General features: G+C 38.3%; 1 protein-coding gene and 1 pseudogene across 1 annotated transcript in view; one reads left to right on the top strand and one right to left on the bottom strand.

Moving 5' to 3' along the window:
• The window catches only part of SMCHD1 (structural maintenance of chromosomes flexible hinge domain containing 1), a 131,269-nt gene that overhangs the window by 93,737 nt on the left and 16,276 nt on the right, over positions 1-21,256 (bottom strand). Inside the window, exons 4-8 of the mRNA XM_075533163.1 lie at positions 13,316-13,398; positions 12,483-12,613; positions 6,815-6,929; positions 6,578-6,697; positions 1,384-1,550 (exon numbers count right to left, since the gene is read on the bottom strand). Coding sequence (XP_075389278.1) covers positions 1,384-1,550; positions 6,578-6,697; positions 6,815-6,929; positions 12,483-12,613; positions 13,316-13,398 — 616 coding nt within the window. The remainder of the gene's footprint in view (positions 1-1,383; positions 1,551-6,577; positions 6,698-6,814; positions 6,930-12,482; positions 12,614-13,315; positions 13,399-21,256) is intronic.
• On the top strand, positions 18,226-18,354 carry LOC142428407 (small nucleolar RNA SNORA14; annotated as a pseudogene).

Below are 21,256 nucleotides of genomic sequence, written 5' to 3'. Positions count from 1 at the left end.
AAAACATTTTCTATTTGAGTCCTTGGTATAAGCTCCTTTCCCCCCCTCCCTCCCCCACCCCACCCTCGTGAATCCTTGTTCAATTATATTATTATAATTTCTCATCTTACACTGTCCATTGTCTCCCTTTACCCACGTTTCTCTTATTTGTCCCCTTGGGGGTGGGGGCTATCTATCCAACCTTGTGATGGGTTCCCCGGGTCTCCCCTCCTCCCCTACCACCCTTACCCTCATGATATCACTACTCCCACTACTTCCTGAGGGATTATCTGGCTTGAATTCCATGTGTCGAGCGCTCATATCTGCATCAATGTGTGTTCTCCGGTCTAGCCAGATTTGTGAGGTAGAAATGGGTTGTGATAGTGGGCGGGAGGAAACACTCAGGAGCTAAAGGAATTGTGTGTTTCATTGGTGCTATTGCACCTTGGTTAAATCATCCTTTCTTTATAACCCCTCTTTTTGTTGTTTGTTTATGCTAATTAATGGGTTAAGACCCAGGGGAGAAGAAGGAGTAACTGTTTAGAAACCAGAGTTTCCCTTTAGGCTAATGAAAAGGGTAGCCCAATATGATTAATGCCACTGATATCACTAAGTTGTACAAGTGAAAAAGGTTAAATTTGCAAGTGTCACATATATTTTTACAAAAATAAAAGTTTTAAAATTTGAATTACTGTCTAAGCCACTGAGCTATAAATAAAGATGAAAGCCTGTTATGTGCTCTGAGCTAGGTAAACCCTGAAGGCATTCTGAGTAAAATAAGCCAGTCACAAAAGGACAAATGTCCCATCACACTACTTTGGCAAACATTTACCAGTGGCTACCAGAGAAAGTAGAAGGGAGGATGGGGAATTAGTGCTTAAAAGGTACTGGGTTTGTTTGTGGTGATGAAAATCTTTGGAAATGGATATGATGGTCAATAATGCAAATAAAATTAGTATCCCCAAACAGCACAATTTAAAAAATGGTTAAGAGTAATTTATTATATACTTACCATCAAAACAAACTATTCCTTAAATAATGCCAGTAAAACAAAAGTGAACTAGAAATATAGAAAGAACCATCAGAGTACTGGATACTACATTGAAGGAAATGAAACATGAGCAAACAGAATAAAGAAGATTTCAAATGTATCTGTAATATTTTTGTCTTAAATTTAAGTAGCATATTCTAATTATGCTATTTGCACTGAGTTCCTTCCATTATGGAGGAAAGCTTGTGGGAGCCAAGTCTACAGGACCTTTTTTTGCTGACGGGCCACAACTCAAAATGAGAAGAAACAGCTGCAAGCATGAAATAGTCAGTGAAACTGAGAATGCACTAAGTATGAAAATAAGAAAATTGGAAGCTGTAAAAAATGAAAAAGTTGAACTACAGATTACTTACGCTAACTGTCGTGTCCAAAGATGGAAATAATTTTTCAAGTACTGGATGTGTTCTGGCTGCACTCCTGTGATAATCACAGCAGTAAAGCTATCTTTCTCCTTCTCCTCCAGAATAAGTTGATGCAGAAATCTTTCATCGTCATTTGTAATGTGAACAGAATCAGATGGCTACAAGAGAAAATAGATACATAATAACCTAGATGCACCCAAATTATACAAATACCATTTAGAATTGATTTCAATGCAATTCACTTGGATTTTTTTTCCCCGAAAACTGACTTCAGAAAATTTTTGAAAGAAATCGGGACAATTAAAAAATGCAGCTAAGTATATGATAACACTGAAAACAGAAAAACTTACAAAGACTACAAAATTCGAACATATAAAATGACTCTATGATCCCATAACGCTGCTGAATAATAAAAAACCAACTCTAGAAATACAAAGAAAGGAAAGACACAAATCCTGAGTGAAGCAAAGGTTGTGGGACGACTATGACTCACCTTGGGCAAAACCAATAAGCAGCACTCTATGTTCACCAAAACTAGGAGTCAATCTGAATCCAACTGTCTTGGCTAAAACGCACTGCATTTAAATATGAATAAAATAATCCTGGGCTTGGATTTTTTCTTTTCTTCAGTTCAAGGTATGCTCAGAAAAGAATTCTTCCTTCTCAGTTTTGTAACTCAAGGTCTTTGCACATTGCATTATTATAATACTTCACTTTGTCTAGCTGGCCTTTCAAATTTTCTACTGGGTTCTTTTAGTTCATCCTCTATTTTCTTCAGCTTCAGCATGAACTTCCATATGAGTGATTGATGGTCTGTTCCACAGCCATCGCGGTGTTAGCTGCTAATAATAAGTTCCATCGCCTCTTCCACAGATGTAGTAAGCTTGATTTCTATGGATTCCATCCTGAGTTCACATGTAGTCGCCTTTTTGTGTACAAAGGTATTTGCAATAAAGAAGTTGTTGGTTTTTCAAAATCCTATCATGTGATCTCCACTTTTGTTTCTATCTCGAAAGGCTGTATTTTCTAACCACTATTCCTTCCTCTCCGTTTCCAACTTTTGCATTCCAATTGCCAACAATTATCAATGCAGCTTGATTGCATGTTTGACCCATTTCAGACAAGTCATTGGTAGAATTTATCAATAGCTTTAGTGATTGGTGCTTAAGTTTAAATAAGTTATATTGAATCTGAATTGATATAATTCTATAACAGACAGCTTGGTACTCCAAAATTGACCTTAAAATGTCCTTTCTTTATTTTTTCCCCCATGAGGAAAACTCTTTCGGTATTTTGTTTTATTTTTTTAATCATTTTATTGGGGGATCGAACAACTCTTATCACAATCCATCATGCATCCATTGAGTGGAGCACAAATGTCCCTTCTGACAATGAGCGCAACACCATTCTTCTGGAGTGGTGCATTCCCAGCCCAGTAAATGATATGATTTTCTGATTCAAAATGGCCAGTAACTCTGCCCATTTCAGCTCATTAATGCCTAATGTGTCCATTTTCTGTGTTCCAATTCATTTTTTTACAACTGCCAATTTTCCATATATCCATACTTCATGCATTCCCAGTTCCAAGTACTAATTGATGTTCGCAGCTGTTTCTTCTCATTGAGTTGTGCCCCATCAGCAAATGAAAGTCCCGAAAGCTTTTACTCCCTTAAGCTTTACTCCAATCCATGTAATTATGACCAACTCTACTTGAAACGGCAGCTCCTTCCTCATTTTAAATGCCTTCCTAGCTGAGGGACTCACCTGGCACGATCTCTACGATATTCACGAAGGTTTCAGTGTGTGACAACGTTCCAGTGCTCTCCCAACTCTTTAGAAGCGGACAGCCTATTCCTTTTTTATACAGTGCTGTTAGTCCAGGTTACCAGGGTCCTCACACGTTTTAAACTGGGGAGCAGTTCACTGTCCCTCAGACCTGTTGGAGGGCCGGACTACAGTTTTTTTTAAAAAAAAAAACAATGAACAAATTCCTATGCACACTGCACATATCTTACTTTGAAGTAAAAAACGAAACGGGGCAAAAATACCCAGCAGCCTGGATAAATAGCCTCGGCGGTTAGCATGTGGCCCACGGGCCGTAGTTTGAGGGCCCCTGGTCCAGAAGCTGAGACCTGTTCATTTTAAATGACCCTGCTCTCTGTAATACAAGTGCTATGGTTTCCAGTACCATAGCAAGGCACAAGCCACTCTGTAAAACAAACTGATGGAGGTGTTCTGATAGTTTTATGTTATCATGCAAGGCCATTAAAAGATCAGTCTCTGGCTCTACTTTGAAGTGCCAAAAAGTGATAAAGAGAAATTGTAGGTCTCAATATTGAGACAACTGTGCAGATAGACCTTCTCAACTCTCAGATCACAGACATCGTATGCTAGTCTTAGATTCGAGCTCTTGTGGCGGTGCCCACACCAACTTCCTGATTGTAGCCGTTGCAGCTGTACTTACGTTCAATGATTGGTTCTGTGTCCTGAACACATTCAAGAAAGCGCAACCCAGAGTGACATTCTTCAGCCCATCCAAGAATCATGGAAACATCTAATTCCTTTTATGAAAGCTTTTGCTGACTAGGATGCTTAGAATAAGCTTTAGTTTCTTCACTGAATATGGACTAAATCGAAGATTGACATAAGTCTTGGCAAGAAATATATATACATACGGTTGTTAATTACATGTAATAAACATGTCAAGTACTATAATATGCCATATAGTATTACACACACACAAATTTCCAGGAAATGTTAAGAGTGTTCATTGATAAATTAAGAACACCAACTAAAGGACAGGGAAAGAGTTCTTCCAAAAAAAGGAAAACAGGAAGACTAGAACTGGTATGACAAAGGAAAGAACTAGGCCTCCACAGGTATTCAGTAAATGTTTGTTGGAACGACCAAACATAACACACATAGAAAGCTGGTACAAAAGTTAAGATCCCAGAGAATCCAGTTCAAGCATAGTTCTGCCATATACAAACCATTTTAAAAATCATTTACACTCTCAATTCATATTTTAAACCAATTTTAATTGACAAGCAATAATTCCATAAATATCCTTTATAGGACTTTCTGATGGTAGGATAATATGAAATCTGTTTATGGATACTGTTATTTAAATTTATGAACTTATATACTTGGCAAATTTTCTGAACAGTAGAAGAACATTAAGTTAGAAAGATAATAAAAAGTATCTAACAAGCAGGAGTTTTGGTGGTAGTGGCGAAATGTTAGCTGTTAACCACAGGGCAACAATTTAAAACCACTAGTAGCTACAGGAAAAAAAGTTAAGGCTTTCCACTTCCACAAAGAGTTGCTATGCCAAAAACTCACATGGGCAGTTTTATACTGTCCTACAGCATCGCAATGAGTTGTAATAGACTTAGTGGCTGTGAATCTAAAATAAGCATAAGATAAAATATATCCACACCTCACCTACTGATACAGGTTGTTATGCAAAAATTGGCGTAATACAAAAAATGGAGGATGATCATATCAGATCATTAAATGAAGGGTGACTGCCTTATGACACACACATCTGATTCCATAACTGCCAAACACTAAGAATCACGGCCCAGGCAAGATGACACAGAACTCTAACCATCACAGTCAGCAGTATCCTGTCTCACACCTGAGTTTTACTGCCAAAAGTCTGCACAAAAACAAGGGCTTCAAAAAGTTCATAGAAAACATCCGTTATCTTTCATTTCACTTTTCCACAATATTTTTAGTTTCTCCATCGTCAGCTACATTTTTTACTACTGCTATAAATTATGTCGAATAAAAGTAAGTGAGGTGTATAAAATAGTCTCCTAGTAATGAATCCACCAAGACTTTGCTGCTTTGTTCTTTTTATTCTTCTAACGAACCGTGTAGCTCTCACGTGCCAGTTAGGAATGTGTATGAATTCTAGCCCAGTGGTTAGGAAAGGAACTTTATAATAAAAAGTCTAAACAGTTTGTAAACTCATTACCACGGTTATTCAAACTTCAACAATCTCTGTGAAGCATAAATGACTTGTATTCAACTGCAAACTAAAACCACCCAGTATTAATGCAAAACAAGTCTGTAAACTCTTTCCTTACAGGCTACAGCCAAGAGTGCCCTATCGTGGATTTCTAAGTCAGTACTGCATGAATTTGCCATGAGGTGGAGTCCACTCGACAGCAGGGAACAACCAGAACATGATTGGAAAAATCATGGCAAAATTTGATACAAAGAACCACAACTGCTTTGAAAGGGATCACCATACAAAGTCCTGAATAGAATGGAAATAGTTTGGAAATGAACTCCCGACTGTGGCCCAGTTTTCAACCACAGACATGAACAGTAACGCTATAAAAATATGAACACCTCAGAATAATTAGCCATTTGAGATAAAAAGGGAAGCATTTCTATAAGGACAAAGTTCAGTGGGGTTAGGAAAGAATAGAATAGAAACAGGAAACATGGGAAGTAGTATAAAAGTGATGTTACATTGTGGGGACTGCATTGAATTAACATGAAAATTGTATAAACTGTTGAAAGAGAAGTGATTTGCTTTGTAAACCTTCAATCCAATTCACAAAAAATTAAAATAAATGCAAAGACAATCATTGCAATTATCATTACAAAAAACTAAAACTATGTCTGTCAACGGTTCAACAAAAAAAATTAATAGGATATTCACTCAAAGAAACATAATGAAACCATTTAAAAAATTTTGTGTACCAAAAAAAATTCTGTAACATGAGGGAGTATTTCAAAATACCGTATATACTTGTGTATAGTCATTTTCAGCACATTCCTTATGCAGTTTTTGTGATAAAATTAGGTGCCTCAGCTAATATTCGGGTCAGCTTATACTCTAGTATGTCTGGTAGTTATTAGTGGAAGGTAATCCACCAAAATATTAATAATTCCCCTTGGCATTTGGGACTATTATTATTTTCTTTATACGTCTTAGGTAATTTTCTAGTTTCTTTTGGAGCCAAAAAGAATCCTCTAAAAGTTTAAACTTGAAAGATTTAAAGTGAAAAATTAGTTCATTTTGAAAATTCCCTTAAGTTTTAAATAAACCATCATTACTGGTATCTTAGACAGAAATTAGAAGAACAACAACAAAAAAAACGTTGCTGTGATAATAACTCCCCAAAGTAATAAATCTTAATTATTATTGAGTCAAAATGTAATGTACCTTCCTGTTTCTAATGTATCCACTGTATATTGCCTCTTTATTCTTCTCCTTCTTCTCAAAATCTTCTTTAGAGAGCAAAAGTTCATGGACATCTTGGGAATCTGCAGGTTTGCTTATCATCTGTTAAATTTAAAAATACTATTAAATTCCTAATAATTTCATTGGTTTCTTAATTTTGATAGTATCACTCTCAAAATATTTCATCAAACTTCATTTGTAAATTTTTTTAATACTTACTCTGGCTGACTGTCCAACAAAGAAAACAGCCTGCTTGCCGCCCACACCAAAATAGGAAATATCACTATTTAAACTGCGTGGCACTGGTACTGGGCGGACATATCCTGAATGATCACTAAAATAAAACATACGGTAAACACAGTCATTTTCAACAAGCTACTTAGCCATGAAGGGAATTTTTATTAACTTTTGCTAAGTGTAAGTAAAATGATCACCAAGCTGAAGAGCACCTTTATTACAGGTAACAGAATCAGAGCTCAGACTAGACAACACATATTCTGAAAAGTATCTCAAAGTGTTGTCCAGATGACCAGCACCTGGGCACTTTAAGAAATGTACACCTGGGCCCAGCCTACTATATTAGAAAATCTCTCAGCAATCTCAAAGAAAGGGAGATCTTTGTCCTCATAAATTGTTAAACAGGAACTCAATTTGCTGTGCAAGTTTTCACTAAAAACAAAGTAAAATAAATTTTAAATGAAACTAAGGAAAATTCTAATGGAAAACCTTCTAAAACCAGAAACCAAACTCACTGCCATTGAGTCAATTCTAAAAACCTTAAAGTCAGAAAATGCCAAGACAACTGTCCTATTTTTAAAATCTCCAAAGATAATGACTATTCAAGCCCAAAAGAATAATGTACTTTAAGATTTACACAATATGTCAATGTAACATGAATAAAAGAAAAAATGAATAAGTGGTAAAATGACAAAATTAAATCCGAATGTATCAATAGTTACAGTAAATAACCTACAGTAATAATCTAAATATACCAAATGACATTTGAAGAATGGATTTCAAAACTACCCAAAAAAACAAACCAAAAATAAAACCACTACAAACACACGGAATTAAAACAAACCAAGATCTACAACTATATGAAGGACTTCAAACCTTGAGGGATGCAGTTACAGTGGTTCAAAGAGGAAAACTTATAGCATAAATATTCATAGGTTATCAAATCAATCATCTAAGATGCTACCTCAAAAATGAGAGACAGTGCAATAAATCCAAAGCAAGCAGAAGGAAGAAAACAATAAACAGCACAGTTTATGAAACTGAAATGAGAAAAACAAACAAAATCTAAAAGCATGCAAATGGCCACTCCAGGCACAACAATTAGTCTCTCTTCACTGAGGAAGGAGAGAGAGTAGAATCTGCACGGGTATCTGTCTCCTCTGCTATGCGATCATTAAAGCTTGACAGTGTCTGCTGACCAGTACTGAACACTGTGATGAAAGATTCTGTAGAATGCGGATCAAAAAGGGAGAAATTAAAAGTCTCATAGACGCCAGAATTTCTGAAGCTAGAGAGAGTGGATGAACCACTCAAACTATTGCCCTGAGATATTCTTTAATCTTAACTTAAATCAAAATTAATTCCTGAAGTCGTGTTAAAGCCAGTCATGAAACTTCCCCCCGTTAAGCTCTTTTAAGTACCATCTGCATAGGATCAAGCAATTTGAAAAATCACACAGAAACCTTAGGAGACAGTGAATATATGCTAAAGGGTGAAGAAAAATTCGGAAGGGCAAAATGGTCAGATCACTCAAATGTAGTCAACAACACTAGAGGGCAAAATTGTTGCTCTTGTCATTTTTAGGTGCCACCGAGTGGTTTCCAATTCACAGCAGCTCTATGCACAGTAGAACCAAACTGCCCAGTCATAAGGCCTCTTCTCAACAGTTCCTATGCTTGAGCACACTGTGTCAATCCATCTCAGTGAGGGCCTTCCTCTTTTTTACCGCCCTCTACTTTACCAAGCATGATGTCCTTCTACAAGGACTGGTCTCTCCTGACAACATGTCCAAATATGTAAGATGAAATCTCACCATCCTTGCCTTGAAAGAGTATTATGGCTATACTTTTTCTTAGATTTCTCACCTTTAGAAACTGATAAATCGGTGTCAGTTGCTGAGAATATTCTCAAGAACAAAATAAAAATTTAGAGCTGGGAAGAGGGTAAGACTTTGCCAAATAATGAAGAAGCAAGCTACCAATTGGGGAAATATCTCTGGACACCAGACAAGAATCTAATAATGCAGTTTTAATATTATCTCAAAGCAGTAACATCAAGGGTTTATCCGGACTCTCTTGGCTCCAGAAATTCTCAAATCCATTATAATTGGAAATCCTGTTCTGATCTCCCAACTCCACGCCACTCCCATCTCTCATTGTTGCTCAGGATTCTTCTAGAGAATCTTTGACAAAATGTTCAGTAATGGTAGCCAGGGCTCTCTTGGGTTTTCTTCTTCTGTTCCTGACTTTCCTGCCTCTGCTGCTCTAGTAAGTAATTGCTATACCTTGGTTGGCCTCTTGGAAGCGTTTAAGATGCCAGACTAACTAGGAGGCGGAAAAAAATATTAAACACAGTATTAAGTCAATTAACAAGGATATCCCATGAAACCAGAAGCCTGAGTCTCTCCAAACCAAAAACCCAAATCCCATGAGGTGTTAGGCTGTACACAGCAGCCTAAGCAGCTGCTCTTTTTGTTGAAAATACATCAAAATTTAAAATTTACTGACACCAATTAATCAGCTATGCAAACATTATCTATAATGCAATTTTTCCATCCCCTTAAACACAAACTCAGTATTTCATAAGTACTAACTTTGTTTTTATCTTTTATGTAAGTGAACTCATACAATATTTATGCTGTTGTGAATGCCTTATTTGACTCAGTGTTATGTCTTTAAACTCCACCTCTGTCTGGCTTGGCATTCCATTATATATACAAGGAGGGGACTTCATAAAGTTTGTGGGAAAATGAAATGAAAAAATAATTGTGTTCTTGCACAAACTTTTGATGCCCCTTCGTACATACCACTGTTTATCCAGTTTTCATTGATAAGCATTTGGGTTGGCTTCACCTTTCGGTGACTGTGAGCAGTGCTTCAATGAACACTGGTTCCCTTCTCACTGTTACATTCAAGCCCTTGTATATAGTCTTAGCAATGGAGTTGCTGAGCCAGTGCTAGAACCTAGGTCTCAATATACAACCAATTACTGTAAAGTCGAAACTTTTCTGTAAGTTTGTATATGTTCATAATTATGTTGATGACAACATTCAGATCCTGATTGTGGACAACTGTACAGAAAATTAGCCTGAACACTACATCCTTATGAGGACGTCTTTATTCTCAAGTACATGCAGTACTATTTAGTAATAAAATGTCACAAAGTCTACAACATTTAACTGGTATAAAGAAAGTGCCTGTATACATGTGTTTATATAGATAGATACCAAACATGGCAACTGATGAATCTTGGTAAAGGATACATGAGTACCAGTAATATTCTTAGCTCTATCTGTTATTTAGATTTTCCAAAAACAGAGTGAGGAAAGCGGGAAGTTTCCAAGTGAACAAGATCTATGAAAAATATAGTTGAACTAAGCACTAACTCATCTCCTTTGACAATCTCCTTCAAATATCAAGCTCCAATCCCAAAGGTCTTCCTGCTCCACAAACATAATCAACTTGAAACAATTTTGGAATCTTAGCTTTTGCTGGTATTCTTTCTACTTGGAATATCCTTTCCTCAAATCTCCCATTTTGCAATTTCACCTAATCAATCACTTGGGTTTCAACTGGGAGAGGCCTTCTTTGCCATCTTACCTAAAGAGATTCCCATCATGCTCTACCGTATTACTCTTATTTCTTCTTCTCAGCAATAAACAATAAATGAAATGCTTGCAAATGTACTTTTTGGTATTTACTTTTGTTTCTCTTTCCACTTGAACACGAACAACCAAACCAAAACAGCAAACTCACTGCCATCTTGTCAATTCCAACTAATAACGACCTTATATGATATAGTCGAACTGCTCCTTGGGGGCGCTGTGGTGGCAGATCTTTACGGGATAGACAGGTTCATCTTTCTCTTTTGGAACAGCTGGTAGGTCCAAACCATTGACTTTGTAACTTGTCACTCAATGTGTTGCTCTACATCACCCAGGCTCCTTCCACATAAACTACAGGCAAAGACTATTTGTCTGATGTTCTGTCCTTTTAGACCCGCCTTCTCTTTGTACTTTCTATGATTGGGGAAAACATGCTGGCATTCATTCTGTATTTATTATAAAAGCTAAACTATAAACAGTAGCCCAAACCAAAACCCAATCTTTGTTTCGAATAAATTCCAATTCATGGTGACCCTACAATTATGAAGGATGTAGCTCATAGTGTTTCCGAGACTAAATTTTTATGGAAGCAAACAGCTCATTTTTTGCCTCAGAAATGACTGGTGGGCTTGAACTGCAATCTTGCAGGTTACTAGTAGTCCAATACTTAACCCACTGTGCCAAAAGGCCTAGGAAACAGTGGTAACTTTTTAAAATTTTTCTAGAAGAGAAGAAGTTGCTGGAGGGGAAAGGCAAGAGTATCATATACTGACAGCAACTGTAAAAGGTCAAAGAGCTGATCCTGCATTGAAAGACAATCCAAAACAGTTATGAGAATGGTTAACTGCTTATGGAAACCGTATCTGTATCAAGCTAGAGTCAAAATCAACAACATGCAGATTTGTGCCAACACCAGAACAAATCTCCATAGCGTTTGGGTCAAGTTTAAAAGTCTGTGTTTGGTAAGGTTTAGAGAAAATTCAGAGGCAGTTTCATTAACCTAGTCAAGACTTTAAACTTCCTTTCATAGATTGTAGGCTCTTCTTTCTACTCTTTGCAGTAAATGACTGGCTCACTTTCCTGATCTTTCTGTCCAATCTACCGTCTGTTCGACCTGACATAAGGGCTGAGAGAACTCATGGGAAATGCAATTTAAGATAGTGGAGTTTTCCATACACTGTTCGAAAACCCTTCGCATGTTAATCTACCAGGTGCTAAATGCCATCTCCACCCCACTCCACCCTCATAATTCTATCTTTAGCTTTCTCTTTGGCTCTTTACGTCTTTAGAAGCAGGATGTGTTTGAGAAAGAGTTGTAGAAAAGTTTGTCAGGAACAGGAAGTAATCATTCATGATAGCTCACATTGATACACAGACTCTAAGGATTTGGAGGCATTAGCCTATCTGGTCCTCACAAACGTTGAGTAATTTGTCCCATATTACAGATGTGGAAAGTGAAGCATAGAAAAGCACCTTGCCCAATGCTTGCAGTAGCCACTTACGCCACCAAGGCGCCGATTTGCCTGACAGTTCTAGCATATTTTGTTTTCCTCGTGGCGATCTCAAAATAATTCCATGTTCTGGTGTAAAGCTCTCTGGAGTCAATTCCTAAACCACTGTTAAAGTTTTGGGATGTAGAACAATACTGTATCTGTACCAGAGCCTATGCCGTTTTCTCTAGTTTGCAAGTGGCATCAGGTGATTTCTAAAACCAAGCATGAAGCCATTCCACTACTCTGGAGGCTGCACAGCTTTCACCAAACTTAAATTCAAAATGAAGAGGAAAAACTGCAGTGCTCAGCATATTCTCATAACTCCTCCATACCTCAGGAAATGCAGTGGTTCAATGGGAAGGCATTATTTCATGCAGCTTTACCTGTTTTTCAAATATTGAGCATAAAAATTATCTCCTATAAAAATGCATGTTTAGAACAGCAAACACTCCCATTCAATGTGAAAATCTCAAGGAATATTTCAGTTTTTTGTTTTATTAAAACATACCACTATCCATAAAACAAAACCAAACAGTGAAAAAGGTTTTCTAACCTTTCAAAGTCACCTTGCCTTGTAAATTTTGACAACCTATAGACAGCCCAGTTGTTAAGCTGTTTAGAGGTCATTCCTCTTCCATTATCTATCACTGCAACGGCAGGTTTTCCTTGAGCTTCATCAAAAAGCTATGAAACAAAATAAGTTTAAAAAGACAGGAAAAGTCAAACCAATATAAAAAAGATAAAATGTTAGTATTTTAAAAAAAGGTAATAGGCTCTTTCATACATTGTTGATGGACATGTAAATTACACAACTTTCTGAAAGCTTTTTCAGCTATATGTCTCAAAGACCTTAAAAATTCTATAAGCCAATTAATCCTTAATCTCCATTTCTTGGGATATAACTAAAGAAAATAATCAGAAGTACGTGACCTGTTAATGCTGTCCACCATCCCAGCATTGCTTACAATGGCAAAAAATATAGGGAAAAAATCTGACTGTACAAATTCTACTACAGCCAATACACCATTCTGCAGCAATGTAGTAGAGTATTGCAGAATATTCGTGATTCAAGAATGTTTACAATGGACTCTTAAGGGAAAGTTGATTACAACGGAAACAAATGTGGTCACACATACATGTATACATGTACGAAAGGGATTCAAAAAAAGGTTGTGGAAAATTCCATTATTTTTTATTCTATTTTTCCACAAACTTTTGGAAGCCCCTTCAAATGTATACAAAAAGACACATGAAAATTGATACTGATGGCTAAATTAATGTCAGATAATTATTTTTGCTTTTAGTTTATGTTTGCTAATTTTTCTTTAATAAATTTACTACTTATATCAAAAGGAAAGGTTAAATTGCTTTATATTGTTTTCTTACCAATTTGATCTGTATTCTTCTTATACCATTGTTACGGGAAGTAGCAGACAATGAATTGTCAATTAATTCAGCAAGAGCAAATGCTGGAAGAGATTGAAAAAATATGATTGCTAAACTCTTCCTTACCAAATACTTCACATAAAAGCTCCAAGTAAAAGAAATCCTGAAGTACCTTAAGCGGTCATCACTTTTATTTTCCAAAGAGCTAGAATTAAAGCGTTATCTTGATCCTGTTACAATACACATTAAAGGCATCATCACCAACCACCCCAGCATAAAAAAGCAGTCACTACAGAGCATGAGTCAGCCAGCCAGGATTCCTGGCTTCAGGAAATGTGTAACCTAAAGACAGACATAAGGAGACCAGAACCATAAAATCGAGAAGTAGTCTGTGAAACTACATCATGCACAAGACAAATCAAGCACGTTTCGAAGTGTAGTGCAAAGAAGCAGCAACCAGAACAGTATCTAAGTGAATTGAGATAAAGAATTCTATGACTTACACAAAACTGTGAAACGGGAGAAAGTGTCTGCTCAACCGACAGAGCTGCTCTTCATTCCTTACCAACAACAGGACACTCAATTTCCACTGGCTCTGCACTATGAATTCATGTTCTCTCCTCTTCAAGGGTACTATGCACACTGTATCAGGCTACTCCCTTTCTTTAAAAGGACCACACAACAACTCTGATACTGTCACTGAAGCTTAATCCAACTAAATCTGTAATTAAACCACAAAATAGCACTCTAGCCAACAACATGTAGTCACCATAGAACTGAAGGGGGCTATATTTATAGGCTGGTTTATGATCTTTATAACACAGTAGATACAATAGTAAGTCAAAAAACTATTGCTACTGGTGTTCCAGTTCATACATGCATGGGTTAGTTCAAACAAAACATGTCGCTGTGATGGGTGGTGTGGTGGTTACATAATCTCCTGTCAACTTGAGGGTATGAGAGTTAAGGGGTGGAGTTCTAGCCTGCCAATCAAGCCACAGCCTGAGGATGCCTCCTTGTGGACATGGACCTCTCTAGAGGATTCTGAGAACTTTCTCTTTCTGCCCCACCCCTTCCTGTTGACAAGCCACATGGAGCCACACTGATGGCAGCCAGAGTCCTGGAGATGCTTCCACCGCCACTGGACCCACAGGACTTTCCACCCACCAGCCTGGGATCTTCCAGGATATGCTGCATGAATCTGAAGAGAATTTCATGGGCTGATATGAACTATGGACTTGATCTGGACTGTGCTAGGGTGTTTTATTGATGTGTAATTACTTCTTGATAAAAATTTTCTCTTGCACATATGTAAGTGTCAATGTTTCTCTAGTCAACCCGGACCAACACAAATGGATAGCTGCCGACAAGTACAAAATACTTTCTGTGTCATGAAAAAAGATTATTTTGAGGTCAGGTTAAATATCAAGTTTTTAGCAATGCTCAACTGGTCATCTTTCCAAATCATTGAAAGTTTGCGGCAAGTTTATAGGAATACTCCATATAAAAAAATTTTTTTACGTTGTTCGATAACTCGTGTTGTTAAGACAACAAAGATTAGCCAATAAAGGGAAGATCATCAACTTCTATGAATGAAAAACACTGTGACTGATATTCAGAAACTGGAGAAAGACCTAGGATTAAAGTTGATGGGACAGCTACTGAAGATGAGCATTTTCAAAAAGTGCACACACTTTTGAGCCTTGGGCTCAAAGGCTGTTAAAAAACACTACCCAGAGATCTTTTTTTTCCCCCTTAAACTTTTTACCAATAATTAGATGAAAGTTTCTAGAGCAGATCTTAATTTTACATTCAACTATTTACATACAATTTGTTTCATCTCATTCATTGCAATCCCATCAATGTAATGTCACTTAATCTACTTCCTCTCTTGTTTCCCGATTCCGTTCCGATTCCACTCCTCCTCCATCCTAAGCTTTCTGACCTTTGTCCTTGGCTAAGTGTTGCCCTTGGGATCTCAAATGGTTTCTTATACTAAGGTATGTGTTCCTTTCTAGTATCACTGTTCCCATATTGTGTGTTGTTTGCCTGAATTTTAGGTTGAGTTCCAAACCTGAAGAATGACTCAGCGACTTTAAGCAAGACCGAAGCAAATGAAAACAATTTTATGGCACTAATTACAATCCAGGACATCTCAGTTTTAACACTGTAATCCAGATAGCAAGGTCCGATCAAAACAGTCCCTCCCAGGGTTATCTGTTAGGCCAGTTCAATTCAAGGCAGAGGTCAGTTTATAAGATGATGCGACTAGTTTTTGAAATTTCAAAATTTAATTTTGATAAATTTTATTAAAGGACACAGGATGATCACAGGGGCTTATTAGGGAGAAGTTTTTAAATAAACTGAAACCTGCATAAGTAAGGAAAGTTTTCCTGAGGAATATTTTTAGTTAGCAATGCATCTGCTCATTTTTTAAGGGCAGCAAGCACTTTCCTCCAAGTAGTTCACTGGGAAACCTTACCCCATGGTGGTTTTATACTGCTGGCCTGTGGTTAGCAGCCCAAAGTGTAACCCACTACACAGATGGAAACACTGCCTTCAGAAGCACATAGGCCTAAATGGAAAATAGGTCAAGAAGCAAGAGCTTCACATTTTGATAGTTTTGTTTAAAAAAGTTTCCATGGTTTTGTAGCAATGCTTTTGTTAATTACCTCTGTGTGTATGAGGATAGTACTCTAGAAAACAGAGAGGAAAGAATTCGAGAATGGTTTAAAGTTTGCCTCCAGAAGACTGGGTAAATGATAAGAGGGGTTTAGAAAGCTGTTAGAAAATTTTCATTATCTTTTCATTCCATTTTTCCGTGAACTTTTGGAAGCTCCCTCATAAATCCCATCAGGGGAAATTTGGGGTATAAAGAAAAATTCTACTTTAGATACTGAACCCTATCAAACTCAGAGAGGAGGGGGAGAAGCTATACGTCGATCATTGCAATCAGTTTCCCCCTTCTCCTCCCACCTCCCCGCTACCCTCCCTAGATGGCTGCTTCCCTGCTAAATGGCTGCTTGTGTAATTTCAAGCCTTTAAGACCCCAGAAGCTCTATCTTGTAATAGCCAAGCACCACCAGCTTTCTTCACCACATTAGCTTATGCATCTTTTTAACTTCAGTGATCATGTCAGGAAGGTGAGCATCACAGAATGCCAGCTTATTAGAACAAAGTGTTCTTGTGTTGAGAGAGGACTTGGGTAGAGGCCCAATGTCCATCTGCTGCCTTGATACTTAACTTTTAAATATATGTATACAGACTTCTATCTGTATCGTTGTATATTAACATATTTACATGCCTATATTTATACCTCTATAATTGTCTTTTGCCTCCTAGTTCTTTCCTCTATTTCCTTTTACTTTCCTCCCCTTCCACTACCATGTTCGACCTTTATTCGGCTCTCAGTAATTCCTCTCGGCTACAATTTATAATAAATTCTAGAGTATGTTCATAAACAACAGCGGCTTTGGAAAAAAATAAACAATAAGAGCACACAGGAAAACACATCTACAATTTAAAATAAGTCGGCAAGGTAAGTGTAGGTGAAATGATAACAGATAAATAGGCTTGAATGAGGTGAGGAGATGAGATAGGGCTATGTAATGGAAAGTATTCCAGACACGGGGCCCTAAACTGTGAATACAGATGGTATGTTAGAGACACAGCAGGCAGCCAGTGTGGTGAGTCTGGAGAAGAGCACAGACAATGCAGTCAGGGAAGGACAAAGCAGGATTGCTGGGCCTTTTAGGTACTCATAGACTTTAGCAACATTACAAGGCAGTCATGAGTGCTTTCAGGAGAAGAGTGACATAATCTACTTATCAGTCACTATACAAAGAAGAAGAATAGGAATAAAGAGAGCGAGATCTGCTGTGAAGCCACTGTTTACTTCAGGTGTCAAATGATGGCAACTCAGCAGACCAAATGTTAGTAAAAGAGGTTGTAAGCAATGGTCATTACTGTATGAATACTGAAGGTGAGAATTTCATGATACTGAAAGTGAGTTATTGAATGGGACAAAGAGTCTACTTGATTGTTGATTTGAGCAATGGAAAAGATGAGCCGATGAACAACTAGGAAGGGAAAAACTATGCATAACGCAAGAATGAGTAAAAGAGTTCAAAGGAGAAATGTCACAACAGCAGATAAATAGACAAAACTGGAATTCAGGAGAAGTCAGCACTAGTTCCAATACTTAACTTATAACAATTTATCGGGGTCTCCCTTTGGGAGTTACTGTGATAAAGAAAGGATTTAAAGCTATGAGAATACATGAGAATGCTAAGGGACAGAGAAGAGAGAAGATGAAAGTACCAAGGACTAAGTTCTGAGACACTGTAGTATTAAAAACGGTAGCAAAAGAGGGCAGACAGCTGCCCGTGCAGGAGGAAGAAAATCAGGCGACTACTGTCTCTCTTAAGACAAGGGGAAAAGTCTATTAAGGAAGAAGAGGTGATAAACCATGTCACATGATAACACAGGTAAAATGGGAACTGAAAAATGATCAGTGGAGTTAGTCACTGGGACGTATAAAAATGTCTGAGGTAAACATGAGGTCAAAGTGAATGGGACAGCATGGGGTTGGAGAAACACTGCAGACAGTGAACACAATTTTTCTAAGGAGCTTTGCAGTCAACATGAGTAAAATAATTTAGGAGACCATTGGGCTAAGTGATGTAAGATTTTTAAGATGGGTGAAATATAAGCTTGTTTGTACAAAGTGAACAATGCGGGAAGTAAAAAATATACTAAGATTTCAACCTCTGCAATCACACTGCTAGGGTCCATATGCTGTTATTAGCAGTGTGGCCATTAGGAAGTTACCAAAAACTCTCTTATCATCCATCAATTTCTCCTGCAAAATAGTATCAATGAGTATGATTAAAAATTAAGAGACATTTTGCATTCATTCCTAAACCGTTGGTAGCTGTGCTTAAAGGCTACCAAGATCTGGGTGAATGCTACAGAGATTGCAGGCAATCCAAAGGCTGTGCACCCCCGTGGCCAGGCCTGATTGCACACCTGCAACGTCTTTCTTGAGGAGGCCGGACATGAACAGGAAGTGAGTGTCACCAAGACCTGCTTTGAGTTTCCACAATGTAGGAGGACAAAGAGGAAAGGGGGAGAGGAAATGGCTACCAGAGGCCCCATGGTCTCCACCAGCACCGGTGGGAACAAGAGGAGGAAGCAGGTAGGCTTGGAGGTGGGGTGGCAGGATCCTGAGGTTCAATCTTGCGAGGAAATGAGGTGCCCCATATTCTCCAGCATATAAAGTGCCTAGGGCACAATTGCTGGAATAGAAATAGTTTTGCCCAATAATCCATGTATTAACACACATACACACACACACACACACGGGGATGAACAACAGAAACATGGGCAAAGGGAGACAGTGGACCGTGTAAGATGTGAAAATAATAATATCTTTATATATCAGGGGTCCACAAGGGGAGGAAGGGGGAGGAGGGAGGGAAAAAGAGGAGCTGATATATAAAGGGCCTAAACAGAAAGAAAAATTTGATGGCAAATGTGTTTGATACAATTGATGTATGGATTGTTATAAGATCTGTAAGTGCACCCAAATAAAATGTTGATTAATTTTTTTTAATCTTTTTATTGGGGCTCATAAGGCTCTTATCACAGTCTGTACATACATCAATTGAGCAAAGCACCCTTATACATTCGTTGCACTCGTCATTCTCATAATTCACCTTCCACTTGGGTTCCTGGAATCAGCTCGGTTTCCCTTTTTTCCCCTGTCCCCCTCCCTCCCCGATCCCACCCCTGGTCCCTTGATAGTTTATAAATAATTATTATATCTTATCTTACACTCCCTGGCGTCTCCCCTCACCTGCCTCCCCACTGCCCATCTCCCAGAGAGGAGGTTACACATAGATCTCCGAGATCGGTTCTCCCTTTCTACACCCCCTTCCCTCCTGGTGTCGCCACTCCCACCGCTGGTGTTGAAGGGTTCATCTGTCCTAGATTCCCTGTGCCTCCAGATCCCCACTGCACCGCTGTACATCCTCTGGTATAACCAGGTCCGCAAGGTAGAATTGGGGTCATGATGACTGGGAGGGGAGGAAGCGTTCAGGAACTAGAGGAAGGTTTTGAGTTTCATTGTTGCTACACTGAACCCTGAGTGGCCCATCTCCTCCACACTACCCCTCTGGAAGGGGTGTCCAGCTGTCTACAGATGGGCATTGGGTCCCCATCACGCACTCCCCCTCTTTCACAGTGATGTGATTCTCACCACCACCCCACCTTTGTTGTTGGAGACCTGGTCTCCTCTGACCTTCACGGTCACCTATGTTGGTGTGCTGCTTCCGTGTGGGCTCGGTTGCTTCTGGGCTAGATGGCCGCTTGTTTGCTTTCAAGCCTTTAAGTCCCCAGACGCTATATCTCTCAGTAGCCGGGCACCATCCGCCTTCTTCACCACACTTGCTTATGCACACTTTCGTCTTCAGCGATTATGTGAGGAAGGTGATCACACAATGATTGTTTTTGTTCCTTGGTGTCTGCTACATGGTCCATTCAACACCTTGTATTCACTTATGCCGTGTGCTTCTTCTCTGTGGGCTTTGTTGCTTCTGAGCTAGATGGCCGCTTGTTTGCCTTCAAGCCTTTAAGACCCCAGACGCTATATCTTTTTGATAGCCGGGCACCATCAGCTTTCTTCACCATGTTTTAATTTTTTAAAAAAAGAATTAAGAGAGAGAACCCCTCAGGACCAATATTGAGAATAGCGATACAAGGAGGATAGGGGTAGAAGGTGGGGGAAGAAAGGGGAAACCGATCACAATGATCTACATAAATCTCCCTCCCTGGGGGACAGACAACAGAAAAGTGAGTGAAGGAAGACATTGGTCAGTGTAAGACATGACAAAGTAGTGATTCATACATTATCAAGGGTTCATGAGAGAGGGAGGGTGAGTGAGGGAGGGAGAAAAGTGAGGAGCTGAAGTAGAAATGAAACGATGACGGCAACAAATGTACAAATGTGCTTGACACAATGGATGTATGTATATATTGTGATAAAAGGTATATTGTGATATGAGCCCTCAATAAAGTGATTTTTTTTTTAAAAAGCATTGAGTGAGAGAGAATGATTATCAAGTACTTGGCACAACGTGCCTGGCACTACAGCTTAAAGCAGTATAAGTAATAACAAGTAGTCGTAAAACGTAAAGACTGTGCACTGAGATTTAATCACAGGAATAGTCAGTTATCTGTAACAATAAATCACTGAAAACAAACATAATATGTAATAACAGAAGACAATTGCTCAAATAAACTATGCTACAATCAGAAGTAAACATAATTACATACAACTAAAAAGCAATATATATTGACATAGAAAGATGTTCATTTATTTTTAAGCTAAAAAGCAGAAGAAACGAGTATGCACAGAAAAGAACCTTAGGGTGTGTGGGGGTATGTGGGGAACAAACCCAATAGGATGAAAAGGTCAGACGTGATAACACCAAAGTATCTGTGCTGGGTGGTAACAAAATGAATGTTCTCTATGATCTTCTTATCACTGCTTTCTAATTTCCTACAAATTACAATGCAAATATAATGCTCAAAAAAATTTTCTACTTAAAAATCTAAGCAGTATCAAACACATGGGTAAGATCCAGAAGGGGAAGGCAGGAAACCCCGGCTAATTTAATTTGTAAAGATTTAGGAAACAATCCAAGCATCAGAGAGAAATTGGCAAGAGTAATGAAAATAATAGGACTACAACTACTTACCGTACATACTCATGTATAACCTGAGTTTTTTCAGCACATTTTTTCATGCATTTTGTGGAAAAATTAGGTACCTCGGTTGACATTAAGTCAGCTTATACTCGAGTATATACGGGACCTGTGCATCTTCACTATATACCATATAAGCCGGCCGGCCAGAATATCGCCAAGGCGCCTAATTTTA

Source organism: Tenrec ecaudatus, chromosome 15 (genome assembly GCF_050624435.1).
Source record: "Tenrec ecaudatus isolate mTenEca1 chromosome 15, mTenEca1.hap1, whole genome shotgun sequence".
NCBI classification, from domain to species: Eukaryota; Metazoa; Chordata; class Mammalia; order Afrosoricida; family Tenrecidae; genus Tenrec; species Tenrec ecaudatus.
The sequence above is the reverse complement of the archived record's forward strand: the minus strand, read 5'-3'. Positions and strand labels throughout refer to the sequence as shown.